We start from the raw sequence: 16,022 nt of genomic DNA on the forward strand, positions 1-16,022 counted from the left end.
TATATATATAAGTGTATATATATATATATAAGTGTATATATATATATTTTGCTACTCCATGCAGGACTTTAATTCCTGACCAGGGATGGAACCCATGCTCCCTGCACTGAAGGCAGAGCCTTAACCACCAGGGAAGTCTCTAGAAATGATATTTTTTATAAGAAATTTTTTCATGATAATTATTAACAAAGAGGGACATTTTTTTCTGAGTAACAACCTAGTTATTAATCACCAGCACATGCTGCTGATTTCAATGATGTCTATGGAGAGGCAAAATCAGTAGTCAGTTGCAGCAACTAACTTAACAAAGGGCTTTCCTGGTGGCTCAGATGGAGAAGAATTCACCTGCAATGAACAGACCTGGGTTTGATCCCTGGGCTAGGAAGATCTCCTGGAGAAGGGAATGGCTACCCACTCCAGTATTCTTCCCTAGAGAATTCCATGGACAGAGGACCCTGATGGGTTACAGTCCATGGAGTCACAGGGTTGAACACACTTTCAGATTCAACAAAGATGGCTAGTTTTTAAAAGATTAGTGGAAAATGAAAGATGCCCATTGACTTGCATTTACGTCTGCCGATGTAGCAGGAGGACATTAATAAGCACAATTTTTTAGTTAATTAAATCAAATTCTATTACTTAAATTTCTAAGTTGAAGACTCTTCCTTTTAGGGAAGAAGTCAAAAGTGTTCTTTCAGGCAAGTTCCATTACAAAGCTAGCAGTTCCCTGCTTTCAGTCACAAAATGTCACAGACTAAGAATGACAGGGCAATTGAATTTTCATGGATTGGATTAGGGCTGATTCTAAAGGAGGGAGAGTTTACTACCAATGTTGCAATTTATGATAATGAAATGAAATATTTAAATTAAATTTCAGGTTCAGCACAGCCTCCCTGCAAGATGGCCCTGGAAGCTGTCTCTGAATTTCACAATACAGTACATCACCCCCTACATAAATTGCACATTTATGCAAATGAAGCTGCAAAAATGCAAGAAGATGGAGTGCAAATTTCTTTTTTACCCATCTGAAGCACTGATTCAAACCACCATAAGAAGAAAATGCAGTATTTATTTCAACATCAACTTTTGGAAAAGATTGCTTCTATTAAATTTTTTTAAAGGAAAGAAGAAATGAAGAAAAAGAAAAAACAATCAAGTGAACCTTTTTCTTAAACGTAGCTGTTTTCCACGTACCTCATTCAAATGTAGAAACTGAAGGGAGAAGCCTGTTTTCAGAGAAAAAGGTAAAATTGCATTTTAACATCCTTAGATGCAATCTATATCTTTTTCTTCTCTTCTGCTCTATTTATTCATAGACTCTTCACAACTTAACTCAAAATATGTTATCAAATCACTAACTCTACAAAAAAATTTTTCAGTCTTACAACCGCACTGAGAAAGCAATTCTAAAAATTCAATACAATGATGAGAAGATACATAAAACTCTAGTAACTACTGATGGCACTGGAGGGCAAGACAGAATTAGGGTTTTACTTCATCTACTGATAGCTTGAACTTACAGGGGTGGAAAAAAAAAAAAAAAAAAAGCTTTTATTACCCAAATGAATGAAAGGCAAAGCAGTATTTAGGTACAGATAAAAGTTATAGAAGAATCAGTTTCAAAAGCCAGGGAAAGGTGAGGAACTTTTGAATCTGTCTATACCACCACAAAGTTTGGGTCCACAGTACTGCTACTGTCATTCCAGTTACCACTGCTTTTGATTATCTGTTTCCCATTTAACCCAGACAATCAAGAGTTCATTCAGTGAGCATTTATTAGCTGCCTATCCTGTTGATATCATATTCCATGATCTATCAGCGAGATAGGGTTTAAGACAAACATGCTAAGTCACTTCAGTCATGTTCGACTCTGTGTGACCCCATAGATGGCAGCCCACCAGGCTCCCCTGTCCCTGGGATTCTCCAGGCAAGAACACTGGAGTGGGCTGCCATTTCCTTCTCCAATGCATGACAGTAAAAAGTGAAATTGAAGTCGCTCAATCATGTTATTATGCCCAGAATCCGAGTCCCCAAAACTGAGAGAATAAGACGTCCACAGCAATGCAAAAGCATAAAGGGGTTTTATTTCTAGCTCGAGCCAGGGCTCCCATCTCACCCAGCGCAGTGGAGTCTTGACGAGAGCCCCGAGCCCAGAATTTCACCAGTATTTATAAGTTTAGAACAAAGACAGGGAGTTGGCAAGGGTTGATTGGCTGCAGGGGTTTCCTGGTATTTACTGATTGGCCACTTATCATCCCTCTGATTGGCCAGAGTTATCATCTCTCTAAAGCCCTGGAAGCATGACTCAGGGATTATTTTTGGCCTGGTGCACCTCTCTGAGCCTGTCATGGCTCTGGTGAGGTTGTAACATTCCCCCCTGTCTTTAGATCATATAGAGGAATCTTCCTCTTTGTTCTGGGGTACAGTTTGATATTGTTGTCTAAGCACAAATAGTTGAACTGTATTAATACGCTCTTTTATAAACATAATGAGCCTGTTGAGGATGCATGGGCCAATGGTGAGTATTAGTAAAAGCACCATAAGAGGTCCTACCAGGGTGGAAATTAATGTTGTCAGCCATGGAGATTGCTGAAACCAAGATTCAAACCATCCCTGCTGGGCTTCTCGCTCTCTCTTTCGCTGGGCAAGTCCTTCTCTCACTTTCGCCATAGATTCTCTTATTATCCCAGTGTGGTCTGTGTAGAAACAACATTCTTCTCCTAGGGCCGCGCAGAGCCCCCCCCGTTGCAGAGAAATTAGATCTAGCCCTCTTCAGTTTTGCAAGACCATCTCGGACAGGGAGGTCAGCAATTTTTCTAGGTGACTAATTGACTCTTCTAGGCGGGTAATGTCTTCCTCTATGGCCGCCCACAATGAAGTAAATCCCTGGCTTTGGAGGGACAAGGCTGCTATCCCAGTCCCTGCCCTAGCGAGCCCAAGGCTGAACATGGTCGCTATGGTGATGGCTCTAATAGGTTCTTTCTTGGTTCTGCCTTGTATCATTTGACCGGGTGTTTGTTTTTGGGTCCAGTAGTCGTACATTATCTCTTTAGGGTGGTACAGGATTTTTGGCACAACTACCACCAAGATGCAGAACTCTTCTTTAGGATTGAATACTGAGATGTGTAAACAAGGGGTTAGACCAGTACGTGAGCAGACCTACCATCCCCCCATCTCTGGGATAATCCATTTAATCTCAGTTAGCTCTGTGGGTTCAGCTGTGTAGGCACATAAGGGGGAATTTTTGGGTGGAACTCTGCCCACACAGAGTCCCTTTCCCCAAACTTTTTTCATTGTGAGGCCCATTTTCCGTTCTCCCCAGCGACACTGAGGAGGATCTATATTATCAGTCAGGCCGTAAGAGGAGTTTAGACCCACTGCTTCATAGTAAGGGGGCTATAGATTATAGCAAAGCCAGCAAGATCTAGTTGCTTCCGGGTTAGTTTGATTTAAGGTTATATAGGCTGCCTTAACTAATTTCCATAACAGGTCTGAGTTTTTGAGGTTGCGAATGGGACCCAGAGGATCGAATGAGACAAAGGACGTGGAAACCGCTGTGGTCGGGCTGGGAGTTACGTCAATTTTTTCTATTGGGTTGGGACCTATATTGTGTATTTGCGTTGGCTCTAGAATCTGGCTTATAATTATAATTCCTCCATAAATTTGCGTGCCTGCCACCGTTCTTGTTTGTGTTCCCCAGGATAAGCCAGAAATCCAAGCCCTCTCCTTTTTTGTTTTTTTTTTCCGATTGAACCTTATGCATAGTTACAACTCTCTCCACATTTAAAAGTTGGGTCCCCAGGGGCTCTGGGGGTGGGCTTTGCAAACAAGAAGTTAAGTAGGTCCCGATTTCTTGCCTCCCAGCGCCGAGGTCCATCATCAGAAGTAACACAGCCCCATGATTTACAAAAATAATCTTGTGTCCCCCCCCACAAGTCTTCCATTTGGTCTTCTGGTGGCCCAGGCATGCCCAGAACTCCTGCATCCCGAGGAAACCCCTTGCCCAAGGTACACCTACCGCTTTAGGTCAAAATATAGGTCTGGCCACCAGGTGTTCGGAGGATGTATTTCCGTGGTTAAGTTGAGCACCTCTTGTGTTAGTCGGTCTTGAAGTTTCCAGGTGATTTTGGCCGGCTGGTGCGGGTTGTCATGGGTGGCTCCAGGGTCGAGGAGGATGGTCACCAATAGGACAGTCAGGATGATTTGTCTGGATCCTGTCAGCAGATGAGCTTTATCTTGAAGGGGTCTGAAGGGGTCTGAAGGGGTCTGAAGGCTGCAGCGTTATCTCCCATTCTTTTTGGGCCCTTTCTTGCTCTCCTGGAGTAGCTTGGCGTACGTGGTTGCAGTGCACCCAAGGTCAGATACCGTCAACCTTTAAAGCAGTGGGGGTGGTAAGAAGAACAACATAAGGACCTTTCCATCTAGGTTCTAATGTCTTGGGTTGGTGTCGCTTGACCCAGACCCAATCTCCAGGGCCAATATTATGTGAGGGGATGGTCCCCTTGTTCTGACCCTCATGGATTTCCCTGATCAATTTCCAGACATGCTTATGCACCTTGCCTAATGCCATCAGGTCTTCTTGGAACTGTCCTAAAGTAGGGGGTGGTTGTTTTCTTCCCTCAAAGATAGGGCATATGGGAGGGGCCTCCCATACATAATTTCAAAAGGGGTTAAGTTCAGCTTGTAGGGGGTATTACGCACACGGAAAAGAGCAAAGGGAAGGAGAGTCACCCAGTCCCTGCCAGTCTCTATTGCCAATTTTGCCAAAGTTTTTTTTAGAGTCCGATTCATCCTCTCAACCTGTCCTGAGCTCTGGGGACTGTATTCACAATGCAGCTTCCATTTGGTCCCCAGAGCTAAGGCCAGTCCCTGTACAATCTGACTCACAAAGGCAGGCCCGTTATCAGAGCCAATAGTCACCAGCAGCCCAAACCTAGGTACTATTTCTTCTAGGAGCTTTTTGGCTACTATCATTGCTGTTTCTCCCTTAGTAGGGAATGCTTCCACCCATCCAGAAAAAGTATCCACCAAAACTAATAGATAATGGTACCCATACTTGCCTGGTCTTACCTCTGTAAAATCTATCTCCCAGTGTTGCCCTGGCCTCTCTCCCTGGTACCTCATTCCCGTATGCTGTCTTTTTCCTGGCTTCATCATCTGGCACGCTTTGCAGGCCTGGACTATGTCTCGTACAGTCACCTGTTATCGGGGAAACTGCAAACGTGCTGTCTGTAAGAGGGTTAGAGTCTTTTTTTCTCCTAGATGGGTGGTCAGATGTAGGTGCGTACAGAGGTGTTGACCTAAGTTGGTTGGAAATATTAAGTTGTCATCCTGGTCTCGATACCATCCGTCTTCGCCCTCCTGAGGGCTGGCAATTGTTTGAATCCAACTGAGATCAGAAGAGGAATACTTGGGGGTTGGGGGCAAAGTTCCCATACCTGGGGGTGGTAGCCCCACAGTTAGTATAGGGGCTGTGCAGTCCCTGTCAGCCGCCTCATGAGCCGCCATATCAGTGGCTCAGTTGCCTCGAGCCTTGATGTCTCTTCCTTTTTGATGTCCAGGGACATGTACTATTGACACTGCTCGAGGCTGTTGGATGGCTGCTAAGAGTCTGCGGATCTCAGGCAGGTTTTTAACTTCTTTTCCTTCGGCTGTCAAAAACCGCCATTCTTTATATATTGGACCCTGGATGTGTACGGTGCCGAATGCATACCGACTGTCAGTATAAATAGTGACTCTTTTTCCCTTTGCCTTCTCTAGAGCCTGTATTAAGGCTATTAGTTCCGATTTTTGGGCAGAGGTACCCGGGGGAAGGGCTTCAGCCCATATTATCTTTCCAGAGTCATCAACTACTGCGGCTTCAGCCTTTCTGTCCATCTTTCATAAAACTGCTTCCATCTGTAAACCATATCAGCTCACTGTTATTTAAAGGTGCATCAGTTAGGTCTTTTCGTATTGCCGTCGTCTCAGCCAATATCTCACCATAATCATGGAGGGGGCTGTCTTCTTCCGGGTTGGGTAAGAAAGTAGCCGGGTTCAGGAAGCAGGGTGTCTGGAAGTGTATCCGTGGGGTGTCCAGCAGCAAAGCCTGATAATGGGTCAAAAGGGCGTTAGAGATCCATTTACCTGGTGGCTGCTTCAGAATCCCTTCGATGGTATGGGGAGTGTAGACCAGGAGTCGCTGTCTATAAGTCAGCTTGTCAGCATCATGGACCAGGAGGGCAGTAGCAGCAATGATTCAGAGGCAAGGCGGCCATCCCGCAGCCACTGGGTCCAGTCGTTTGGATAAGAAGGCCACTGGTCGCCTCCAAGGCCCCCACTGCTGCGTCAAGACTCCTTTTCCCACTCCCCGTTTTTCATCTACGAACAATTGGAAGGGTTTGGACGGGTCAGGGAGAGCAAGGGCTGGGGCTTCCAGTAGAGCCTGTCTGAGTTCTTGAAAAGCCCGTTTCATTGGCTCAGTCCAAGTCCAGTTTTTGTTTTCTCTACTTCCTTCATATAGTGGCCAGGCCTTTTCAGCAAACCCCAAGATCCATAGCCGGCAATACCCAACAGTCCCAGGAAATTCTCTTACTTGTTGAGGAGTTGCTGGCTCAGGGATCTGCAATATGGCTTCTTTCATGGCCTGCATCAGCCATCTCCATCCTTGTTTTATTTTATACCCTAGGTATATGACTTCCTGCTTAGCAATTTGGGCCTTCTTTGCACTAGCCCAGTACCCCAAGGTCCCCAAAGTTTGAAGGAGGTTGCCTGTTGCTTCTAGGCATGCTTCCTCAGTGGTAGCAGCTAGCATAAGATCATCAACATATTGCAATAGAACAATGTTGGGGTGATCAACCCGGTACTCATGGAGGTCTTCACCCAGAGCCTCATTGAATAGCGTTGGTGAATTCTTGAAGCCTTGCAGAAGTCGAGTCCAAGTTAGCTGTCCTGGGGTCTGGTTGCCTTCTTCTATCCATTCGAATGTGAATATCTCTTGGCTCAAGGGGGCCAAGGGTAAACTGAAAAAGGCATCTTTCAAGTCCAGGACAGTATACCAGACATAGTCTGATGGGAGGCCACTCAAAAGGGTGTATGGGTTTGGGACGGTTGGATGTATATCACTCACCCGTTTGTTGACTTCATTAAGATTCTGCACAGGCCTAAATTCTGTTCCCCCTGGCTTTCTCACAGGTAACAAGGGAGTATTCCATGGAGATCGGCATCTTTTCAGAATTTTTGCCTCCAGAAGCCGTCGTATGTGTGGTGCAATTCCTCGTTGGGCTTCTAGGCTCAAAGGGTATTGTTTTACCCAGGTAGGGGTGGCGCTCGATTTCAGTTCGACAACGATGGGAGGTCTCTGCTTGGCTAGTCCTACTCCCACAGTTTCTGCCCAGGCCAGAGGGTATTTTTGGACCCAAGGTTGTGCATTGGGGTCAATGGCCATGAGCGGCTTTGGCTGATACAGTCTGTATTCGTCCCTCAATGCCAGAGACAAAACTTGTATGGGATGTCCGGTCCCATCTAGAACTGATATCTCTCTGTGGTCAAAGTGAATTTGGGCGTTGACTTTAGAAGTATCTTCCCAACAAGGGTGCTGGGCATTCTGGTATTACAAGAAAAGAGTGGGTCACCTGTTGGGCCCCCAAGTTCACTTGACGTTTAGTAGTCCATCCATATCATTTAGTTCCGGTGGCCCCTTGTACCCAGCTGGTCTTTTTAGACATTGGTCCATCTTTCCGGTTAAGGACCAAGTATTGAGCTCCCATGTCCACCATGAAGCCAACCGGTTTCCCCTCCACATGTATAGTTAACCAGGAATCGGGGAGGGGTGCCGGGCCCTGACCCCTCTAATTGCTATCCTCTCCTGTATATAGGATGTGGGCCCCTGTGGAGGACGTGGAGGACATCTCCTGCTTGGTAGGTTTCTCCCTTAGGTTTTTCTTGGGGCATTTATTCTTCCAGTCTCCTCTCTCTTTGCAAAATGCACACTGGTCCTTTTTAAGTCCTTGCCTTACTAGCTTCTTTTCACCCTTCAAATGGACTTCCCTTGTTCTCCAAGAATTAGCTCCCTGTTCTACCCCTGCAAAGAATATCTGGGCTAATTCTTTCTGGTTCCTATGGTTTTCTTCGGCCCTGAATTCTCTTTCCTCTCGCCTAATGCGTTCTTCTCTTTCTTCTGGAGTCTCTCTATGATTAAAAACCCTCTCTGCTGCCCTCATCAGGTCTTGCAGGGATTGCTCTCCCAACTTTTCTATTTTTTTGTAGTTTCCTCCTGATATCTGGGGCTGCCTGATTCACGAATGCTAGCATGACTGCTGCGTGCGACTCATCGGCTTGTGGGTCCATGGGGGTGTACTGCCTAACAGCCTCCATTAATCTCTCAAGGAAAGCTGCTGGGCTCTCATTTGGCTCTTGTCTAACCAGATTTACCTTAGCCAAATTTGTTGGCTTCCTGGCGGCCGCTCGGAGGCCGGCCACGAGAGTCTTGCGGTAAACTCGGAGACGCTCCCTACCTTCAGCGTGCTCGAAGTCCCAGCAGGGCCACGTCAGGGGAAATCCCTCATCAATCAGGTTAGGCTGCTAGTGGGTCTCCCATCCACCCCTGGCACATTCTTTCATGCTTCTGACAAGATCCGTTCACGTTCCTTTGTAGTAAAGAGCACTTGTAACAACTGTTGACAGTCATCCCAGGTGGGGTTATGAGTGAAAAGGATAGATTCTAAAAGGTCAATGAGGCCCTGAGGTTTTTCAGAAAATAAAGGGGTCTGAGTTTTCCAGTTGTAAAGATCACTGGTGGAAAAGGGCCAGTACTGGTATGTCCGTTCTCCGTCTGCTCGGGCAGGCCCCACCCGAACTGGAAATGCCTGGACTGTGGAGGAGGGGGCTTCCGGGTTGTTTTCTTCCGCCATATTGGTGATGCCCCTGGTTCTTCCCCTAGTCCCTTGGGCGGGGCCTCCTTCCCGGGCTGGGGCCGAAGGCACGGTGTCCCTCTGTATCCTTTCAGAAGAGACCTGAAGAACCTGCAGGGGCAAAAGTGGATTTGCATAGGGGTGCGGGGAGAGTTCAGTCTCCAGGTCGAGTAAATTGGGGTATAGTGAGGACTCCTGGAATACTGGTTTCATCCGGTTGTTGCACTCTTTGTCTTCTTTCTCTTTGGATGCTTCCACAACTAGTACCTGTGGACGTACTGAAGCCGAGGACGGAGAAGAGGGAAGGGAAGTGAGGGGCTGAAAAAGAAAAGGTTTTAGCCAGGCCGGGGGGTTTTCCACCAGTTCCTGCCAGACCAGAATGTATGGAGTTTGGTCTGGGTGCCCTGAAGGGTAGGGGGCAAGCAGCCTCTCTCTGACTGCTCGAATAGTAGGCAGGCTGAAGGTGCCCTCTTGTGGCCAGCCGACATCAAAAGTAGGCCACTCGGCTGAACAAAAAGTTACTAACTTGCTTTTCTTCACCAGCAATGATAGATTCTGTGCTCTAGACTTAAAATCAGAGAAGTGGTTAGTCATAAGAGATAAAGGAGTAGAAGTTGTTTGTCCCATGATCACAGAAAAGTACATGGGGAGCCAAAAGAGCAGACAAAGAGCAGAGATGGTGCCAGCACTCACGCAAACACAGTAAACAGACAAACAGACAACAAACACAAAGTGGCCACCAACAACATAACACTGGGTCTTCTTGAATTTCTACTCAATCTTACCTGCAGGATGTTTACAGAGCCAGTCGTCCCCCCAGCTTGATGCTGGGCCTTGGCCTTATGCTGGACCAGAGCCAGCTGCCTCCCCGGCACAATACCGGGCCCTGGCCTTACGCTGGACCTAATCCAGTAACTAGAGCCAGCCGCCTCCCCGGCACAATACCGGGCCTTGGCCTTACGCTGAACTCAATCCAGTAAACAGAGCTAGCCACCTCCCCAGCATGATACCGGGCCTTAGCCTTACGCTGAATCCAGTAACCAGAGCCAGCCACCTCCCCAGCACTATACCGGGCCTCGGCCTTATGCTGAACTCAATCCAAAACTAACACTGGTGTTCAGATATCTTTCCGCCTAGTGAGGAAACCCCTTCTACCGGGAGAATGTTATTCTTCCCAGTTAAAGACATCCCAGACGAGCCCCCAAATGTTATGCTCAGAGTCCGAGTCCCCAAAACTGAGAAAATAAGACGTCCACAGCAATGCAAAAGCATAAAGGGGTTTTATTTCTAGCTCGAGCCAGGGCTCCCGTCTCACCCAGCGCAGTGGAGTCTTGAAGAGAGCCCCGAGCCCAGATTTTCACCAGTATTTATAAGTTTAGAACAAAGACAGGGAGTTGGCAAGGGTTGATTGGCTGCAGGGGTTTCCTGGTATTTACTGATTGGCCACTTATCATCCCTCTGATTGGCCAGAGTTATCATCTCTCTAAAGCCCCGGAAGCATGACTCAGGGATTATTTTTGGCCTGGTGCACCTCTCTGAGCCTGTCATGGCTCTGGTGAGGTTGTAACAGTGTCCCACCCTCCGCGAACCCATGGACTGCAGCCTACCAGGCTCCTCTGTCCATAGGATTTTCCAGGCAGAAGTACTGGAGTGGGGTGCCAACATATGTAAGCCAAATAGTATGCAATATTTGCTTTATGCACAGGGCACCTTGAAAATCCCCGCTGTTACTCATCTTAGCCATTAGAGGAATAGTGTGACTGATTTAACACTATCTATACGATAATGCTATATCTTTACCAAGTAGAAATTTCTTGGCTTGGGGGGAAAAAGTCGATAATTCTTTCAATATCATTTGTTCATTTGTATATTTTTTGTAACTTGTGCAAATACAGAAGTGAGCGTGTTTGCTTTTTTTATTTTTTAATACCATAATTTCCAATATTTCTACCACTGGTATAATTTCCAATACTTCTATAATTAGTATGGTTCAGTTTCAGTAATTGGGCTTCCCTGCTGGCTCAGCTGTGAAGAGTCTGCATGCCAAGCAGGATATGTGAGTTTGATCCCTGGGTAGGGAAGAGTCCTCTGGTTGGGAGAAGGAAATGGCAACCCACTCCAGTATTCTTACCTGGAAAATCCTGTGGACAGAGGAGCCTGGCAGGCTACAGTCCATGGTGTCACAAGGGTCAGACATGACTTAGCGACTAAAGAACAACAACAAAATATTAACACAATTAATACTGAGCTTTGACATTCAACCATTGTTCTTTTTTCCAACTACCATTATTTTTTAAATCACCACTATTGATTCCACTTGGATTCCACTTGAATTCCACTAGCTACATTCAACTAATCAGAATTCTATCACCTAAAAATATTTTATATTCAAGCTTATGACTTTTGCATATATATATGCACATATACAATTTTTTTTTTTTTTTACTTTACAATTCTGTATTGGTTTTGCCAATTATTTTCACTTTATTTTGCTTTACAATACTGTATTGGTTTTGACTTACGTTGACATGAATCAGCCACGGGTGTACATGAGTTCCCAATCCTGAACCCCCCTCCCACCTCCCACCCCATATCATCTCTCTGGATCATCCCCATGCACCAGCCCCAAGCATCCTGTATCCTGTATCAAACATAGACTGGCGATTCGTTTCTTACCTGATAGTATACATGTTTCAATGCCATTCTCCCAAATCATTTTTTTTTTTACAATTTTTAAGTAATAGATATTTTTAAAAGTAATTTACAAATATATACACATATTTATGACACATAAATATACATAAGTGTCTTAAACAAATAAGACATTTACTTATCTTTCACTATAGCATAAATACTTTTCTATGACAATACAATAATGGTATAAACTATCCTAATGACTGCAAAATAGTTTATTGTAAAAATTTTCAGTAATGAATTAGAAAATGCATTTGACTAATTTAACTAATTTATTCCTAAATATACAAGTTCATTCAAGAACAAATATTCAGTTTTTACTATGGATCATACACTATTGCAAGAATTTGAAATACAGCAAAGAACAAAGGCAAAATTTTTGCCCTCCTGAAGCTTACATCCTGGTTTTGTTTCTACTCCAATAAAATTTCATACTTAATTGCAAAAACTTTCAAGCTGCAGAGAAATTCAACAATTACTTCTGTGTGTAAAGTAAGCAGAGAGATTGTATTGTGGTTTGGGATTACCAAGAGGTCCCTTGAGGACAGGATGTTTCTGCCCCCATATATTCTATTTCTTCAGTATCTATTCCCAAGATATACATTCCCAGTATCTATTCTCTTTAAGAATCAAAGAAGGAGGTGGAGGAGGAGGAAGATGCTCTGTAAATGTACCGTCAAGAGATCTTGCCTCCCTTCCCTCCTCCCCCTATTCCAATGAGACTATTTTCCTTGGCTCTTCCAATGTAAAAAATCTGGATCACTGACTGAACAGTGATGATTTGAAGTTCAGTTCAGTTCAGTTCAGTCGCTCAGTCATGTCTGACTCTTTGCGACCCCATGAATCACAGCACGCCAGGCCTCCCTGTCCATCACCATCTCCCAGAGTTCACTCAGACTCATGTCCATCGAGTCCATGATGCCATCCAGCCATCTCATCCACGGTCGTCCCTTTCTCCTCCTGCCCACAATCCCTCCCAGCATCAGAGTCTTTTCCAATGAGTCAACTCTTCTCATGAGGTGGCCAAAGTATTGGAGTTTCAGCTTTAGCATCATTCCTTCCAAAGAAACCTCAGAGTTCATCTCCTTCAGAATGGACTGGTTGGATCTCCTTGTAGTCCAAGGGACTCTCAAGAGTCTTCTCCAACACCACAGTTCAAAAGCATCAATTCTTCGGCACTCAGCCTTCTTCACAGTCCAACTCTCACATCCATACATGACCACTGGAAAAACCATAGCCTTGACTAGACGGACCTTTGTTGGCAAAGTAATGTCTCTGCTTTTGAATATGCTATCTAGGTTGGTCATAACTTTTCTTCCAAGGAGTAAGTGTCTTTTAATTTCATGGCTGCAGTCACCATCTGCAGTGATTTGGGAGCCCAAAAAAATAAAGTCTGACACTGTTTTCACTGTTTCCCCATCTATTTCCCATGAAGTGATGGGACCGGATGCCATGATCTTCATTTTCTGAATGTTGAGCTTTAAGCCAACTTTTTCACTCTCCTCTTTCACTTTCATCAAGAGGCTTTTTAGCTCCTCTTCACTTTCTGCCATAAGGGTGGTGTCATCTGCATATCTGAGGTTATTGATATTTCTCCCAGCAATCTTGATTCCAGCTTGTGTTTCTTCCAGTCCAGCATTTCTCATGATGTATTCTGCATATAAGTTAAATAAGCAGGTGACAATATACAGCCTTGACGTACTCCTTTTCCTATTTGGAACCAGTCTGTTGTTCCATGTCCAGTTCATCCCTATTTCAAAATTTGCTCCTTCCTTATAATTGGCTGCAGGACACTTTTGTTTTAAATGAACTCTCACATACTGGGTTGTGGTCAGCACAACCTGCTCACAATCAAGTAACCAACATTATTTATAGTATCAGTCCAGCTCTCTGTACTTGTATGTGTTTATTTGTGTGTGTGTGTAAGTTCCTTATATGGCAAATGCTGTCATATAGACATATTTTAAGGTCTGAAACCAATATATGCTAAGCTCCTCCCCTTCAGATAAGAAAAAGAGACCCAAAGAGGTCAAAATTTATCGTTAAAAGGATGAACAAGTCTGAAAACTCTAATTTGAAAAGATACATGCATCCCAATGTTCATAGCAGCACAATTTACAAAAACCAGGACATGGAAGCAACCTAAATGTCCATCGACAGAGGAACAGATAAAGAAGATGTGGTACATATATACAAAGGAATATTACTCAGCTATTAAAAAAAAGAAATAATGCCATTTGCAGCAACAAGGCTGGACCTAGGGACTAAGTGAAGTAAGTCAGACAGAGAAAGATAAATATACGATATCACTTATAGGTGGAATACATATATCTAAAAATGATACAAATGAACTTTTTACAGATGCACAGATATAGAAAACAAACTTATGGGTACCAAAGGGGAAAGGGGAAGGAAGGATAAATTAGGAGTTTGGGAGTAACAAATGCACACTACTATATATAAAATAGACAAATATCAAGGACTTATATCACAGAATATCACAAGCTACACTTGATAGCTAATAATAAACTATAATGGAAAATAATCTGGGAAAAGCATATATACACATATATATATGTGTATATATGCTTTGCTGTACACCTGAAACTCACCAACATTGAAAATCAACTATACTTCAAATATATATATGAATATTATTTTTAAAAAGATGCACATGTCTGACAAACCTGGATATTTTTTTCTGCTGAATAGACCATGTTTCTGTAATCCATGGGCCCCATAGCTGACTCTGAAACTCCTTGTAACATGTCTAGCCTTGCTATGCCTCTCTTTTGAGTATCAGAACAGCGCAGGTAACAGTGCCAGACACTCAGCTGAATACCAATGAGGGTGAGCACAGTAAACATAGCTCGGTAAGAGAAGGCTTTCTTCTCTCCAGCTCAGCAACCCCCTCCACACAGGCAAACACAGACCTCAAGAAACAATGCTACTGTCAGCGAACACCAAGTAGACAGAGATGGCAGCAGACATCAGGAAACCACCCGACACAAAGGTGGCACACTGTGGCCGTGGTTTGTCCTTGGGTTCTCCTCCTGCAAGGTCCTGGGAACCAGGTGTGATACTTCAGATGATGCCTTAGGAACAGAGAAACTGCTCTGTTGGCTGTGAATGCTGCGCCTTTCAGGAGTGGTGTAGAGAGTCCCCAGCTTGACAGTTAGGTGATACAATCCCAAGCATTGGCCTAAGATTATACCTAGGCACGCTTCTGATTAAAGGGGCCACACCTAGACTCAGGACACCAGTGAGAGTGAGGATACATTGGGGCTGAACTATATGGGTGAGCCCCCTCAGGATTCAGAATGCTCTGAGAGCTGTCCTTGGGGCAGAGAGAAGACATAAGTTTGAGTGGTAAGGTGGGAGGGCAGTCATATTAACTTTTATTTTAAAAAGAATTGTGACTTCTGTTCATTATCCAAGGTGATGAAATAGTGCATTTAGGTTACATGAAATGGCTTATTGAAGAATGTGTATTTTTTTTCATGTGCTCTCAGAAAAGCATTCCACAATGCTGCAGAGAATTATACAAACAACCATGCATATACATACAGACTGTATATGTATGTATATATATATATAATTATATTTATAAATAATGCTTTCTGTAACTTAAACTTGTTAGGAACATAGAATATATACAAGTATTTACATTCAGAATTTGACTACACTACTCTGAAGTTTATTTTAAACTATTTAAAGTAGTAAAATTGTCAGATATATACCATATAATTAATAGAATTTCTTTCTCATTTAAGCTTCTGAGGCCATAAAGCAATTATACTAATTCCTTTTCTGCAAAAATTCTTCTAAATTGTAAATCCAAAAACCATTCCTAAAGGAGTTTTATTTTATATTTGACTGCTCAAGACAGGTCAGTACAAAGCAAAACAAAACAAACCAGCAATGTGTAGACAACATTTTTTATTTCAGAAATATTTTTAAAATATTTAAAACATCTAGATTTTAATTCATAATTTTAAATATGTACATTTAAAATTAGCAAAGCATACTCTAATAATTTGAAGGGTTTCTAAGAAAATATATCATCTTCCTCTTAATGTTCACAAATGTCAGGAATTTTTCTATTCTTTCATTATTACTCAACTCAAATAAATAACTTCTGAATAAATCCTGTTTGAAATATGACTGATCAAGAAAGACAAGGAAAGACTGAGGAAAGTTTTACACATCTGGAGAGACTAAGTAGATTTGACAACTGAATGCAATATGAGATTCCCAATTGGATTCTGTGGCAAAAAAAAAAAACGAAATGAATGGGAAAATTGTTGGGATTCAAATACCATCTATAATTTAGCTAATAAGATTTTCCAGTATTAATTTCCTAGTTTTGATCATTGTACTATGAAGGTGAAGCTGGGTGAAGGGTATTCAGGAATTGGCTACACTATATAGTTTTGC

The 16,022-nt window shown here is 43.5% G+C and overlaps 1 protein-coding gene across 1 annotated transcript; it reads right to left on the reverse strand.

Moving 5' to 3' along the window:
* Nucleotides 1-4,231: 4,231 nt before the first annotated feature.
* LOC120877518 lies at nucleotides 4,232-14,452 on the reverse strand. The gene is given in 9 exon segments (XM_040259874.1): nucleotides 4,232-4,593; nucleotides 4,596-5,180; nucleotides 5,526-5,872; nucleotides 5,874-7,559; nucleotides 7,561-8,240; nucleotides 8,242-8,561; nucleotides 8,564-9,458; nucleotides 9,677-9,853; nucleotides 14,273-14,452. Coding segments are annotated over 9 exon segments (5,232 nt in total).
* Between the last annotated feature and the right edge of the window lie 1,570 nt (nucleotides 14,453-16,022).

The sequence above is a fragment of the Oryx dammah genome, unplaced genomic scaffold (genome assembly GCF_014754425.2).
Source record: "Oryx dammah isolate SB20612 unplaced genomic scaffold, SCBI_Odam_1.1 HiC_scaffold_18, whole genome shotgun sequence".
Lineage (NCBI taxonomy): Eukaryota > Metazoa > Chordata > Mammalia > Artiodactyla > Bovidae > Oryx > Oryx dammah.